This window comes from Molothrus ater, chromosome 22 (assembly GCF_012460135.2).
Source record: "Molothrus ater isolate BHLD 08-10-18 breed brown headed cowbird chromosome 22, BPBGC_Mater_1.1, whole genome shotgun sequence".
Classification (NCBI taxonomy): domain Eukaryota; kingdom Metazoa; phylum Chordata; class Aves; order Passeriformes; family Icteridae; genus Molothrus; species Molothrus ater.
The window spans coordinates 400,212-416,072 of record NC_050499.2 but is presented as its reverse complement, the minus strand read 5'-3'; the positions used below and the strand labels follow the sequence as shown (position 1 = coordinate 416,072).

The window sequence follows — 15,861 nt, the reverse complement described above, 5'->3', positions numbered from 1 at the left end:
ACCACCCACACCCCCCCCCCCCCCCTCCCGCTCTGCAGCTACCATTGTGAGGTGAGGACAGGTGGGGGGGTTCGGGGCCGCCGCAGGGCCGGCGGCAGCGGCCGGGGCTCGGCGCCCACACGGGACCCCCTCAGGTAACGCGATGGGACGGTCCGGGAGGGCAGCGCGGCCCGGGGACGCCGCGGGGACCCGCCGGGGGTTTTAGACTTGTTGTTTTAGTCGCATCCAAGATGGCGCCCAGAGCTGGCGGTGCAGGGCCGGGATAAACCGTTCGCTCCCGCCAGTGGGGGGGGGAAGAGGAAGTAGGGCGTACTCATTCCCTTCCCCCCACACCCCGCGGGAGAGGTACAGTCCGCTTTCCCCCCACCCTAGCCGGGATCCCCCACCCGCCCCGGACACGGGAAGAAGGGGGTGTCCCCACCCTTGTTCCCCCCTCCCTACGTAGTACGGTCCGGACCCCGGCACCTGAGCGGCGGGGGGGGGGAGGGTGCCGGAGCCATGTTTTGCCTCCCCAGCACTGCCGGGGGGGGGGGGGGGGGGGTCTCATCTCTCCACCATAATTCTGGGCCGCTCGCACCGCGCTCTGCCCAGCTCCCCCTCCTTCAGCGACTGGCCCGGCCCGTCCCGTCCACTCAGCGACTGCCCTGGCGGCCCGCCCGTGTCCCTCGTCGGCGCTCAGTGGTTGGGACCGGCTGGCCGCCGGGCGCTCTCACGAGGGGCTGATGGCACCGCTGCCCTTAGGCGGGGGAGGATGGGGGGGGCGCGGCGGCGGGAAGCGGGCGGTATGAGGGAGGGGGGGCACTCACGCCTGCCGATTGGCCACATGCCTCGCGCCCCTGCCTCCTATTGGCCTAGTTAGGGGAGGGGGCGTCTCACCGCGTCTTCGGATTGGCTGTTGGGGGCCGTGGCGACTGTATCAGAGGCTGTGGGTGCAGGTACTCCAGTGTACCCCGTAAGGCGCAGTGGTGCGCTGTGTTCTGCGCGTTCCACCCTCATAAGGGTCCCTTGCCCCAGGGGGCCTGTTGGGCATTTGTGTGGCCCCAATAGGGCAAGGCTCCTGGCTGGGTAGCCCTGAGGCTTGGTGGCCCTGAGGCTTCGTGTTGAGGGAAGTTAGGCCCTTCCCCACTGCCCTGAGGTAGTTCCATTCATGAAGGTCCTGGTGCGAATAGCAGCAGTTGCGGCAGGTGGAAGCTGTGGGGTTCAAGGGTCTCCTGACAGTGGTCTTGGTGCCAAAAACCCTGTTCCTGTGGTCTTGGTATGGTTGTAGCAAGTGGATGCTTGATCTCGAGGCTCTCTAGCTTTGTGGGTGTTGGTGTTGAGTTGTCCTGTTTCCCCTCCTGTGCCCCAGTTCCATTAAAAGTGAGTTTATGTGAGTTTGTTAAATAGTTGAGTTGGAATGGAAGAACGAGGTCCTGATGCTGTGCATTTCAGAATTACTCATCCTAAAGGGATAATTCACATTTTTTAGGGTTATTTCCCTGTACAAGAGCTATGTGTGGTCACCTTTTACCTCTCAGCTGGACATTGCAGAGCCTCAGGAGAGCTCTTACAGGATCCCTAAATTATAATTTAAATTTGCTTTAGGCTACTGACAGTAGTCATAATCCTGACAGTGAAATGAAGGGTGCATTTGTGATGCACTTTTTGGTACCTCAGCATCCTGTCTAGTGTATCACTATATGGTTATATATTTATGGTTCTTACAGGCCTTTAAAGAATGATCAAGTGCAAAGCTGGGTATGTGAAATGCCTATCAATGTTTCCCCGTGAGTTTCAATGGGAATGGAGACTATACTGAACTTTTGCTTTCTTCTGTCAGATTTTTAATAATTTAGGTTTTTTTTTCTTATAGTTCAGTTAGAAGATGAGATGCTAATGAATCACCAACTGATTTTACAAGAGGATTCTTTGTATCTTTTGTGGACACAATAAAATAATTGGCAGTCTTGAGCCTTCTAATGCCTTCATTTATAGGAAAACTAATACAGAAGTGTGTATTGCTCTAGTCTGTCCTTAAATGGAAAACTTCTCTCTGAAATTGTGATGGCTTTTGACATTTTGCTTCATGGATACTTCTCTTGTGCAAAAAGAGACAGCTTTATTATCTTTTTTATAAGATAAAATATCGGAGTAGTTGTTATTATTGTTATCTGATAGAATAATTGACAAATTGATTTTAGAGAGAAATGGGTCTGTACTATTGTCTGCTTTCCTCTGGCACCCTTAGTCCTATCCTTTGCAGAAAATCTTTGGATGAGCACTCCTGGGGTGAATTGCTCTGCAGTGAGCAGCCGTTTCCAGTGTGTTCCTGGCCACCTGCAGCTGCTGGCAGCTGTGTACACTGAATTCTAATGGACTTCTAAGTGTATCTGATTAAGTGGGTTGGTTTTGTATGCTGAATTTTGTTTGAACCTGACTGTGAGATTGGGTCTGTTTGTCACTTTTATCTCCTGCTAGTAAAACGTGCGGTTGTTGTATTGTAGCCCTGAAATGGCTCTATATGTCAGTGCCCACCTGTTTGAAGGTGCAGATAGTCCGTAGGTTCTCTAGGGTAGTGCAGAGCAGCAGCTATTCTGAAGGAGCTATCTCAGGTATGTGTTTTTATGTACAGAAACAAGGTAGTTTTATTTTTTTGAATTTTATGACCGGTGATTTAAATTTAGAGGAGAGGTGCAGAGGGGCGGGAGAAGGAGAGAGGAAGCAGCACCCACTTGTAGGAAGGGAAAGAATCCCCTTCAACTGACAGGTCTTTTGGAAAGAGTTCACTGGAGGAGGAGAAGGGATGGGAGACAAAAAATTGTCAGGAAGAAGCTGGTAGGGAATGGTTTATTTTCTTTCAGTAACCCCTAATAGAGCCATCTTGAAGGTTGTGTGGGCAGGACTATAGAAGACACTGATACAGACATTTATCTTCCTTTTGTGTCGTCCTATACTTTAAATGTATGTATTCCCTGTTTCCTTGCTTTATCAGACTTCTCTCTTTGTGATTTATAATCCAAATCCTTTAGGAAGGCACAGTCATTGTCTCGAGCAGTTGGAGCCCAAAAACTGTAGTATGTGATTCAACAGCCATGATATCACAGGGACCTCAGAGGATGAAACACTGGGAAGACAAGAACATGAGGAACATGGCCAGAGATTCAGGAAGCTGAGGGTGGGAGGAAGAAATCGGTTGCTGGAGTGGCTATGTAGATGTTGAGCAAGTGGGAAGAGAGGTGACTAAAGAAGAGACTTGCATATGTAGAAAGTAATGAAGTTGAGTCTTTGCCCACTGAGAGAGAGGACAGTGTGAGAAATACTTCATTATACAAAAATTAGGACTCAAGAGAGATGTCCTTGGAGCATCTCTGAGTAGGTGTCTAAACACAGCCTGGGTAGTTCCCAGGGGGATATTAACCTGTGCTCAGACTGGATTCTCTCCTGTATTCTCTGTTAGAAATGGATCTTCAGCTACTTACCTGATAAGTTGTGAGAGAATAGTTACATCGGGCTGTTGTGCTGTCACCTTCAATGCCTGGCCACTGTCCCTTTAGGAAAAGGACTGTAACGTGTGATGTCTAGCAGAAGACTGGCCTTGGTCTAAGAGATCTTTTCCAGCTCATTGTTGCTTTGATGATGGATGTGCCATAAGGAGATAGATTCATTATGTACAATGGCAGCAAAGAGTAAGTTGGTGTTTGGCTGAGCTCTTCTATTTATTAAATGACAACATAAATTTAAGCCAGTTTTCCCTTTGTGGAGATAAATAATTCTTGCTGTCCCAGCCCTAGTATGATTTCCATTTTTAACTCACCAGTAAAACATAAATAATGTAGTTTTACGTGACCTGATTGATACCATTTACACAAAATGCACCAGGACCAGAGCTCCTTGAAACTGTATGTGCCTGTGATGGATGGGAATGCAGAAGAGGTGACAGCAGTCCTCCTCAGTGAGGTTAGAAACCTTCTTGCAGCAGTGAAAGCATGTTCCTGCTAAAGAATCTCAGGAAATGCACTGGCTCTGCCTTCTAGGTAAACTAGGATAATTAAGTGTGGGTAAAGCTTTTTGCTGGCAAATGTGATGTTCCTTTTTAGCATAATAAATCATTTTCATATTAAAAGCTGGAGGAAGACTCAGAATCCTAAAGTTCCTTTTGAACCGATCTTGGTGCCCTTGCATATGGCTGGGGTGAGCTCACAGTTGTCAGTGAGCTCAGTCATGGGAGGATTAAGCCAATAGTTCCTGCTGTTATTGCTGCAGGGAACGTCAGGCTATGGCAAGGCTCTTTTACACTGGGGAGTAAATCACATTGGCTGGTTTATGCACCATTATTGTAAAGTGGATTCTCATTTGAGATACTGAGTGGCTTTATTCCTCCCTGAGCAGGGAGGTGGTCTTTTCCCCTTGCTCTGCTTTAATATTCCCCCTTTCTCATCCCAGAGAAGGGGCAAAAGTGAGTGTTTGGCAGCCACTGGCTTGGATTTTTCAGCAGAATGCCCTTAGTGAACTTCACAGAGGTTGCTGCAGATGAACTCCCCAGAGATTTTGTCTCTGTATATTCTTGTGTAGTCATAGCGTTGAAAGAAATTGTCATTCTTTAATAGCAAGTTTCCTAAGAAAATACGGTTATTGTTGATTCTAATTTTTTTTTGTGGTGTTTTTTTCTGGCTTTCAGAGCTTACATTTGAAGCCCTAGATGAGTTCACTGAGTTTAACTTGTGTTTAAAACACTTGGATACCAAACACAAACCAGCAGTGACTTTGGTGTTAGTGGTTTTCTCTTACAGCACTATTCACTCTTGAGTGTTTGTAGGGGGATCGTGCATGCACCTGTAAGGGGACACATGTGGGGCTGTGGTGGCTCAGGGTGTCTAATGCTGAGGCAGCAAAGCTAACAGAGGCATTGCTGTTGGATAGGCAAATGAGGTGCTTTGCCCCTCTGAGCAATGCTTTCCCATCCTCTGGAACTGAATGCAGTTCACAGGGAAGCTGCTGATTTAATAATACAGTACCAGAGAAAACACCGTCCCACAGGAGCAGGAGGGAGGAGTTGGAGAGTGTTGCCAAGGTCAAAAGGAGGTTTTAAGCATGATTTCCAAAAAAAATGAAGAACTGTCAGACAATGACACCAAGATGCTTTTGAGGCATCAGGAGCAGCAGAGGAGAAATTTTGTCATTAATGACATTTTCTGGATTGGATGTAAAGTGCAACACCTAAAGAGAGATGGCTGTAGGTCTGTGACAGCAACAGGTCCCAGAAGGTGTTGAGAAAAGAAAGGTAAATGTGAATGGTGTTCTGAGACAAACCTGTGTTGTCCTGAAGGGATGGTTAATTTACTTGAACACTCAGAATGAGCTAATGTTCCACTAGAGGAGATATTTCAAAGTCACAGGAGCTGTGCTGGTTCTTCAATCGTGTTGTGTCGTGATTCACACAATATATAGTGACACAGGACTGTCACTGCCTCACCACTGCCACACTGGAGTGGTACTGGACTATATTTGTACCCTTTAGTTATGCCTGTTACTGTTTCTGCTTGTGTCATCACCTCGCACAGACAGGGTGAGGCATGCCTGTTATTTGGGGAGGAAAATGCTGCATCTGCAGTTACTGCAAATGCTTTAACAGCTCCCACTGGCATTGCTTGTTGCTCATGTTTGTGATGCTCACTGGATTGTATGAAAACATTGGGGTGCTGGTGGAATTTTGGGTGATTATTGGGTGATGTTTCATAATTGACTAATCTTTCTACTTCCAGAAAAGTAAGAACTTACAAAAAAAAATTGAATTGTATTTGAGCCAGGCCTCTTATAGTGGAGAGAATATAGTTGTGACATACATAACATGTAAATTTAACATGAGTTTAAGCAAGCTGTTTGGATTACTGTTTTACTAAACTTCTATATGGATTTTTATTACAAAATGTAGCCTACTTTCTGAATACTGGGAAAAAACTGAGTTTATCCTATTACAATGCCTTTGATCTTTAATTATCTTTTTTTCTTTTAGGATTTCTGCAATTGAGTTTCAATTTCTGTTACACAGATTCTTATGGTTATCCCTTCGACACAGCAGAGCTTCCCATTGAGGTGCATGTCTTGGTGTTTATTTAGCTTGTCCAAAAATGTCTGATGTGTTCAATACAGTGAGAAAAATCAACAATTGCAAAAGATAATCCATGGGTGAACAGTGTGGAGAGCAAGCAGAGAGCGCTCCCTGCATGCCAGTGATTTGGCAATGCTTATGTCCAAAGTTTCACATTTATTTCTGCTAAAAAACTACCAAAGCTGAGAGAAGACCACAGGGAAATGGTTAACATTTCAAGACACTGTGGGCTATCAGTGTCAGGGCTGTAATGGGTATTGAGGGAATGTATCTAGGGTAGGAAATAAGATTGTGCAGGATTCATGAGGAGGAGCATCCTATGAAAGATCAGTGAGCAAAGTTAGTTTGGTCTCTTCTTGTCATCGGTGTCAGAAAACTTGCTCAGGTGTTGGTGTTTTGTGGCAGTTCTATTGTCAGTGACTTTGGGTAAGATTTTTCCAGCTCCTGGCCTTGACTGCAGGGCTTGTTTCGCAGCTGAATTTCAACACTTGCTCCTGCCTCCTGCCCCTCTGGGTCCCTGTGACCTCTCTGGGACACAGCCTGTCTCTTCCTGCATTTTCTTCTTTCTCAGCACATCCATGTTTCCAGGGAAATGTGCTTTTCAGTGTGTTTTCATGATTACAGACATACTGAGGGAACGCATACCTGAGGTCAATCCTAGGATGTATTTGGAAGTACAGAAGTTGAAAGCATCAGCAAATCCTGCAGTTCCTACTATTGTTCTTTATTGCTGCACAATTGGCTGGGCTGAGCTGTTTATTATTTTCATTTCTGTCAAGAACAGCAATAACTGGACTGTTTATAGAATCTGCAGCACTGGGGCACTGAATTTGGTTCAGCCTTGCTTTATTTTCCCCCAAGATTATAAGTTAGTGCTAACTTTCAGAACCATGAAATGACTGTCTTCTGCTTTCCTTTGCAACTTTTTGGGTACTTCTTTTTTCAGAGATGATTCTTAATTCCGAGTTTTGTCTTTTAAAGACCCTGCCTGAGCCCTTCAGTCTCCTTTGTACTCAAGTTGTAAGTTATCTGTGCCAAAATGACTCTGCAGGAGTGAGTCAGCATCTTCCTTCAGACCTTCATTGTCTGCTGGTGGGGAAGGTCAGCCAAAAATTCTGCTACAGGTTGCACCATGTGGAATTAGCCAGAACTGAGCCTTTCTCTTAATTCAATTAGTAGGTGATGCAATTGCTTTCTTTTTAACAGGATAATTATATTTGTTTTAAAAAGTCAAACTACTCCGAATTGAAACCTCTAATGTTTGTTTTTTATTTTTAGTTTTCTAAGCAGTTAGGTAATTGATTAAACGTGAATTGGCTCTTGATTAATATTGGCCGTCTAGGAAAAGAGCTCTTGTGGATAAACCAGCTGAAAAATATCAACAGCATAGGTGTTAAATTTTGCAAAGAAGTTGTTCACAGTGTGTTACTGACATAAATGCTGTCAGGTTTCGCATGGGAAGAGGCGATCATATACCTGATATATGTATATATTTATATATTCTGAATAAAGAACCTATACCTGATAAAATGAGTGAAGGAGATCAGTGAATGAGGTAGGATTAGATATGGGAAATTCCCAACTTTAATCCTTAATAACATAACAAGTAGCTAGGAGAAAGGTTCTGTGTAGGGATGGATGGTATTTATTTATAGATCAGAGCATGTGTGCACTTGGATGTATAAATAAGTAATATTTATCTGTAAATTGCCCTGACCTTCCACACTTTGAAGACAAGGCTGGTCTTTATCACTCATGTTTGCTGCAGTTAATTTGTTTATACTAAGCTCAGGCATTGAATGCTGGTACATAGATTTTATTTTAATTTTTCTCCTGAGTACTTTTTGGTGATGTTTTGTATCAAGCAATATTAATGGAGATGAGGTTTCTGTCCCTGTATTCCCATAACTGGAGATGTTCAGATATAAGAGAAAGCCAGAACATTTCCTCACTGTCTGCTTTTGTGGGGCTCACATGTGCTGGGTTGCTCAGCGTGAGACAGCAAGTGTTAACTCCAGTCACCAGTAACAGCAAGACTTGGTGTCTAGCAGTGCCCAGAAATGCCTTTCCCACTGTTTTTCTTTGTGTATATGTAAGTAATATGATTTTTTTGCTCCACCGCACAGTTCAGTGACATTAGCCTGAGATTTCCCTGCCGTGATGATTTATCCATGCTGGCCAGGCCCAGTGGAACAGTCAGTGCTCAGGTCTGTACAGCTTAATCCTTGCTGGCAGAATTAGGAGGATTTATGAAGTGCCTGCTGCTTTTTTTACCTCTCCTTATCTATTTTTCAGTTTGTCAATGACAAGCCGAATGCTAGCATTTATGGGGATAAATTATGACTAAAATAATTTGCATTTAAAATGCAAATGAATGAAAGCATCAGCAAGGAGCCTTCTGCTTCCTTCCTGGTGCACAGATGGGTACTGGCGTTGGATCAGCCCAGCGAGGCACTGGATATAAAATAAAGTTAATTGGAGTAGCTGAGAAATGAAATGGGCTCAGCTTCATGCTAATTCCTGGCCTATGATTTAATACAACATTAGAGACGAAGGATTGGGAAGGTGCTGAACCACTGACTCAAACAATCACAAGAGCTGTAAACTACCCTTCTGGGATCACAATGGCAGATTGGAAGGCCCCAGTAAAATTACAAGAAATGAAAAAACCAAGCTTGGAAGCAGTTTGTCGGGATCTTTGAGAGTTTAAGTTTCATTGTTCCCTTTTAGTAGTTGGCTATTGTAACACTCTGCTAACCTGGGACTGGGATTTTGTCCAAGGTCAAATCTGTCTGTTATTGGAAAACCAGTTGGTGATCAAACAAAACCTCATTCAGGCAAACTGAGGAACTGGTGATGCATCTCTGAACATAGTGTTTTCTTGTTGGAAGCCTCAGGTCCATTTTTTGCGTTATTTATTGATTTCTAGGCCTGTAGGTGCCAGAAGGACAAGGAGGAGAAGGTGGTGCGGATGGCCTGTGGCCAAGGAAAGAAATGAAAAAAGAATTCAGTGTAATCTTTCAGTGCAGTTGCTGCAATGGTTGATTTGTTTCCTCCTTAATGGGATATGGAAAGTGGCAAACAGTAGGACTTGACCATGCTCAGTGAGATCAGATTTCTGTTCCTTTGTTCCCATAACTTAAGGTATTTGGGTCTTATAGGAGGTGTTTATAAAGCCAAACCTGCTTTACTCTGTGTTACTGAAGTGTGGTAGTGGATAATAATAAATCCCTCATAGCTCCATGCCATGTGTCATGCTGGTTTTAATGTCTCTGTTCTCTGGTTTTTTACAGCCATGTTGCTGAAGATCACCCTGTCTTCTGGAAGCAGAAGCACAATGAACAGATGAATCCCTTCAGCCAGATATTACTCCAGTAGGTCTCCTTCTCCTCATGGAGCACACAGCCAGGGAGGAGATGGACTTGAAAGAGGAAAGTCCTCAGGTGTGGACTGAGTCTGTAGGACAGGAACAGAACACTGCTCAGGTGATTAGCCAGAGCTCCACCTCTGCTTGGGCTGGATTGGGATTAGTGGGGAGGGTTAGTTCCCATTCAGCCCTGATTTAGAGTCTAGAAGCTCAGCTTTCATTTGAGCAGAAATACAAACATTTCTGTGGTGATTTAGGGTTAAAGCTTCAGAAACTGAACTGTGTAAACCGCAGCAGTGAAGACACAGAGCTTTGAAATGAGCTGAACAGAACTAAGCAGTGGCTGTAGAAGTTTGTGTCCAAATACATTTATTACCATGTGGGAGAGTAAAGGGTGTTCAGAGTAATGAGCAAAATCTGTGCTCTATGGCAGCCGCTTTTGGTGGCATCATTTGAATCAGATGGAACTGTGGGTGGACCCTGGGGAAAGTAATATGAGTAATTTTTTCCAGACAGACATCTGGGTAGTGAGGAAGGGAGAAATATTAATTGTAAGTGACTAATGCAGTTTTAATTCTGCAGTTTTAATTTTTTCAGGTTCTGCGGTATACAGCTTGTCCCTCTGCCTCTGAGACAACACAGCTGGGAATTTCTAGAATTCTGTAAATTGATTTACTCTTTTAAGTATGGTAGGAAAAGGGTGCTGCATGGTATTTGACCCACAAGCTGAGAAATTTGGCCTCTCAGTAAATATCCAGCTTTGAAATTTGCAAAGAAAGGCAGTTTTCAATGGCCTGTGTTCCCTTCTCTCTGCAATGGGATAACCATGCTGCTGTTTGCACATGGCAGTTTTAAGGCTTAATGAGTATTTGCAGAGGGCTTTCCAAATGTGAAATTACAGTGTTTGTGAGAAGATCTATTGTACACAATCCGCACTGAGCATCCACGGAGGAGTACTAGGTGTCTTCTGAAGCATAAGCTCAAAACTGAAACAAAATAAAATATGTAACTGTGGTATCATTTTATGTGAAAGAATTTTATGTGACTATGAATACCTGTATTCAAACTAGATTTCCTGCCCACTGTCCTGTTTTTCCCATGCACTGAAAATGCTTTTCAGCATGTAAATGATGGCAAGAGCCTGTTTTCACTGGAATCCAGTATTCTGGCTCATTTATATATATATATATATATATATATAATTTTATATGATCATCAGTTATGATCATAATGTTCTGGTAAAATTGACTTGTTTAGATTTAAAGTTCAGCCCCAGACATAACTTGTTCTAGTAGTCCTTGGAATCTGTGCTTAATGTTTTTAGGTATAGGTTTGTCTGTTTAAATAGTTGAATTTTCTACTGATGCTGCACATACATACTACAGAGAAGCAGTTTAATATGCCCTACTGCTGAATCTGAGAACTGCAATACTATATCTTGAGGAGTATCAGAGTTAATAAATTCCGTTAGCCTCTCATCAGACAGCAAAAATTACCTCCAGCTACAGAACTAGCTGAATGAAATAATTATCATAAATCCTGAAAGGGATATGAGCATAAAGGGAAACAATAGCCCAATACATTTAATAGATACATTAGTTCAAATATGAACTTGTTCCCTTACAAATTTTTGAAGCATCATGCAAGAACTGAGTATGGGTGGGTGCCCTTTGTAGCAGTTATGTCTTGAGTTGCAATGTAAAGTAAAACTAGACACTGATGGGAGTTGTGTCCAGATTTCTACTGATAGAGTAATTGAGTGAGATTTGAAATATGTGTTTTTCACTGCATTCAGATTAGTTGGGACACAAGTTCTCTCTGCTTTCCAAGGCACCCCGTGACTCTGGTGCTGTGTCCCAACTGGCCTGTGTTGGTGCGAGTCCAGGATCTGTTTGTTCCCCAGGTGCACTTTGTCCCCGAGGGGGGGGCAGTGGCCCAGATCATGTACAGTGACGAGCAGGAGCGCGGCCCTGCACAGCAGGTGGTTTACACGGCTGATGGCACCTCCTACACCTCTGTGGACACCTCGGAGCACACCCTCGTTTACATCCACCCCGTGGAAGCTACGCAGGCACGTGTGGTTCTGAGCCCACCCTGGTTTTGGCACCTAGAAAACACAACAATCTTGTTTGGGATGAAGGCCAGTTACCAGCCAAGTGGTATGACTGGAAAATAGCAGGCAGTCACTCCCAGCAGTTTTCTCTGCCCACTGCTGAGCAGGGACTTCATGCTGTTCATTTGTCTGATGTGCAAATCTGCTTATCAAAGGATGGTGAGGCTATGAATAATGAAATGCTTCACTGAAGGTGGATGAGATTATAATTTACTCAAAGGTGTTTTCCAGAACAGAATCTCACCAGAAGTTCTGCCTCTTGTATCCAGTAAAAAGCTAAGAGCCATCTATATTCCTTCTGGAAGAGTCTTTGTTTTGTGTAGTACAGTTGTCATAATTGATAGTTACAATAACAGTCATGTCTTTTTGCAGAGCATCTCTGTTTATTCAACGTAATTTTGTGGTCTCTGCAGAGTTCCTGATTTTATAGACCTTTTATATTAATTTTCTTCTGCATAATCATATCAAATAGCCTTTATTCCTTGCAGCACATGTTTATATGGGGTCAATATGCTATGCATCTCTGCCTCTGTATGGACAGATTAAAAAGGAACAGGCTCACTTTGTCCAGAGTGTTTTATAATATCTTTGCTGACAGGGCAGATTAGCTGTGCTGCAAATGCATGTCCCTGGCACCCCCGTTGTGCTGGGCAGGGCCTCATGTGGCACATTGTGTCTTGTGCACCTGTCAGCTGTCCCAGAAAACCAGCCTCTGTGTGAAGGGATGTCCTGAGAGGATATCTATCAGGAAGTTACTGGCCAACTAACTCCAAAACTCTAAATACAGCCATTGTCTCAAAAGATATGTAGTATTCAGACACTCTTCTGCATGTAAGATGAAATTATCACAATGCTAAAGGAATTCGTTTATTTTATTGCTGCTTTATTTTATTGTAGCCAGGCTGCTGCAAGCTCAGATATTTCAAGTTTTGGCTAAGTAAGGCTGGCCTCAGTCAATCCTTAGTCTTGCTTTTCCTGGGATTCTGTCAGGGCTGTTCTTGCAGAATACTGAAGTTGGCATGGCTTCTCTGAAATTAAACAGCATCCTGGCCATATCAAATTCCTATATAGGATGTGCATGATAGTTCCTCAAAAGAAAGCATGCAGCAGTCTTGTAAATTTTCAGGAAGAAAAAGCTGACAGTTACCTTCTATCCTGCTTTTAAGTGTTACACATTAAGGGCATAGATAGAGCTATTGAATTTCATCCTACGGATTTTATCAAATCAACAACTGACAAAGTGATTTTGGTAAATAAAAAAAATAAAATCCGTGAAACATTTTAGCTGTACAGATGCAAAGTGCCACATAAATATATTAACTCTTTATGGAGCATTACCTAATTTTTAATTTCCATGTATATAGGTCTACTTGGATAAGTTGACGTAGTTTGCGGTGGTAACAGGCAGGTTAGAAGCTGTTGACAAAGGCTCAAATGTGGGTTGTTTCATAATGACAGGGTAACTTGTGTGAGTTGGGAGTAAAAACCCCCATGGCAGGTTTGATAAGCCTTTTTCACTCTGTCTAGACTCTGTTTACAGATCCGTCCCAAGTGGCTTACGTCCAACAGGATGCTACCACCCAGCAGGTAAGGAAGAGATATTATTCATTTTGGGCCTAAAATTGTGAGGGAACAGTTAGGGAAGGTAAAGGGACATTCATGTGATGCAGTAGGGTAATGAGCTGTTTTTGAAGTTGTCCAGTGACAATCTTAGTCTTGTGCTTTTATCCTAATCAAGGCCAATGACCACCTTGAGCATGAATGACAGTAAAAGTTTAGAATTATTTTGAGTTTATTCTCTTTAATTCATATTCAGCAAAAATTCTAATTTACTGCCCCAGATAGCATGAAAAAATCTTTCAGCAGTGTCCCTGCAGCAGATGTGACTGATGTCATCTGAATGTGCCATTTTGGAAAGACGGGGTTTTCAGTTGTCCTCATACAGGTTCTGATCCAAATGCCTTGGAGTCCACAGAAGGCTTTTGAGGGATAGAAAAATTAGATTAAATTCTAGATTTACTAGAAATGTCACAGGAAATTAAGTGTGAAACCTGAAGAAGTTCAGTGACTGGCTCCCCTATCAGGTGTGCTGGGCTTGCCAGTGTGAGGTGGGCTGGGAAAAAAATAAAACTGCAGCCTGTGTTTATAAAGTTATGATGATTTTTCTTATTCTTTTTACATCCATCATGGATGAGGAAGTTGCTATTGACTCTTACTGGTATCTTTGGGGACTGTGCTGTGATAATCAGCTGTAGACAGGTGCTTTCAGATCTCTGGTTGGAATTCTCTGCTTGTCATAGGCTTAAAATCATTACTGGTTGGTGGGTCTTTAATGACGTGTGTGAATGGATGTACTAGTTCTGAATCATCACCAAAGCCATCATTAAAATGTGTGTTTATTGACAGTCTTGGGGCAGAGTGAGGGATTGAATCTGTGCTGAAAACAAATTTTCTTGCTAAAAAACCTTCTAAATGGTTGAGGCACAGATGGGAAGCAATGACTAACACAATAAAGGTGTTGCCTGTCTTCTCATTCTTCTTATTCTCTGGAGTTTTGTTCTTGAATTTTTCGCTCCATCAATTTCCCTGCATTAAAAAGCCAGAAATTCTTATTTAATTGTCTTAAAGCTCATTTAACAAATATATGATTAATTAGAGATTATTCGTACACAGTGCAGATGGGAGTTCCAACAGAGGTGATCTGCTGTTACTATTCCAGAAGCACTTGCCTTGTCCTCAGCCTGTCCTCCATTCCAACACAGTCTGATAGCAGTCCTAAGATAGATATTAATTTTTTGGTGTATGGTTAATCCCTCATTATATCAACTCCTGCCTGTGCAGCTGTTTTTACATCAGCATTTCATGTGGGACATCCCTGAACTGACAACTAATGATAAAATAATAATTAAAGCTCCTCTTGTCTTTCAGAAGAAACTTTATTGTAGAAAGAAAGTGAGAGGTTTATAAAAATAATGCCCATAATCCATGCAGTGCCTGACATGGAAGTGCAAGTAAGGGTATGTTTGGTGTGATTAGTAGTAGGCAATGCTAATAGGGGGTACAAATAGATCCAGATCTGTATGACCCTATCCTTGCTGGCACACTGGAGGAATAATGCCTCTTTGTTGCCACTTGGCTTCAGAAGTGTCAATACCAGACTGTCATGGTGGTTTCGTCCTCACCGTTGCACCATTCCCTGAAGTCTTTTTGCTGTTGTTTTTCAGGAGTTTCATAAATTACTCTTAATACCTCTTTAAACAAAGCATACTAGTTTGGAGTACTAGGACTGAGTGCTTACATTATGGATTTTGTTGTCTGCTCCCTTGCTACTGGCCCAATGCACTGTTCTCAGTTTTATCTGATATTTATTAAGCACTCTACAGAGAGCCAAGAGCTTGGATTTTAGCAAAAAAGCTGCTTAACAGTCAGAGACACAGACTAGAAGCCACATGATATCAGCTGTAGAGAAGGATGAAAAGTCACGTGAAATAATGGTGCAAATTCCTGTATAGATAAGCAGGAAACAAAAGGCAGGAAAGGTGATTCCTAGGGGTTCAGCAATAAAACAAAGCACAACTAAGGTGATTCCTTAGTTGTGCTTTGTTTTATTGCTGAATGGATGAGAACAATGTAATATGCATTAATTTGGTTGTTACAGCACCAAAAAAAAAGTATGTAAACAAAAATATATAGTGTGACCAAATGTAAAGAAAAATAATTGTTGGGTACCTCTTTTTTGAGAGGTCGGTCTTCTCATGAGGTCAATACACCATCTTGGTTTTTATGGATCCTGGATCATAGAATCACCGAATGATTTGGATTGGAAGGGATCTTAAAGCTTATCTACTTCTAAACCCCTCAGCCATTAGCAAGGTTTGGTTGAGGAAAGAAAAAGTCAAAAAATGAGGAAATGTTTTTTAGTCCTTCTTTACCTTTTCCCTTGAAAATGAAAGTAAATTTGGGTATAGAGGAAAAGAGACCCCAAATCACTGGTTTTACCAAGAGCTAAAGAGCTCCTAACATCTGTTTTTAGTGCAGTTGAACCCAGGACCTTAAAAATATGTAATAGGTAATTCAGAATTTGCAAAGTCTATAGATTTTAAGTCTTTCCCTTTGTCCCAGGAACTACAGGTTCTGTCCAAGCCCATTATCCCTATTTGAACCCCAAAAACCATGGGAATGCAGCAGTTTTTGAGTAGAGTGCAGGGCTCAAGGGAGCTGTGCATGCCGGGCCCTGCCCACATGTTAAGTGACTGATGGAAATGCTGCAGTGCTAAAATGAGTGCCTGTGAT

General features: G+C 42.8%; 1 protein-coding gene across 9 annotated transcripts in view; it reads left to right on the top strand.

Annotated features, from left to right (window-relative positions):
* Positions 1-15,861, top strand: part of PRDM10 (PR/SET domain 10) — a 45,668-nt gene that overhangs the window by 96 nt on the left and 29,711 nt on the right. For 2 of the 9 annotated variants that reach the window (XM_036397392.2, XM_036397388.2), the window contains exons 1-4: positions 37-134; positions 9,382-9,573; positions 11,359-11,526; positions 13,096-13,155. In XM_036397392.2, the coding sequence (XP_036253285.1) occupies positions 9,481-9,573; positions 11,359-11,526; positions 13,096-13,155 (321 nt within the window). In that variant the 5' untranslated portion in view covers positions 37-134; positions 9,382-9,480. Of the gene's footprint in view, positions 1-36; positions 135-5,992; positions 6,073-7,412; positions 8,296-9,381; positions 11,527-13,095; positions 13,156-15,861 lie in introns of those variants that run through there. The other 7 variants (XM_054517086.1, XM_054517090.1, XM_054517089.1 and 4 more) reach the window with 7 other exon arrangements.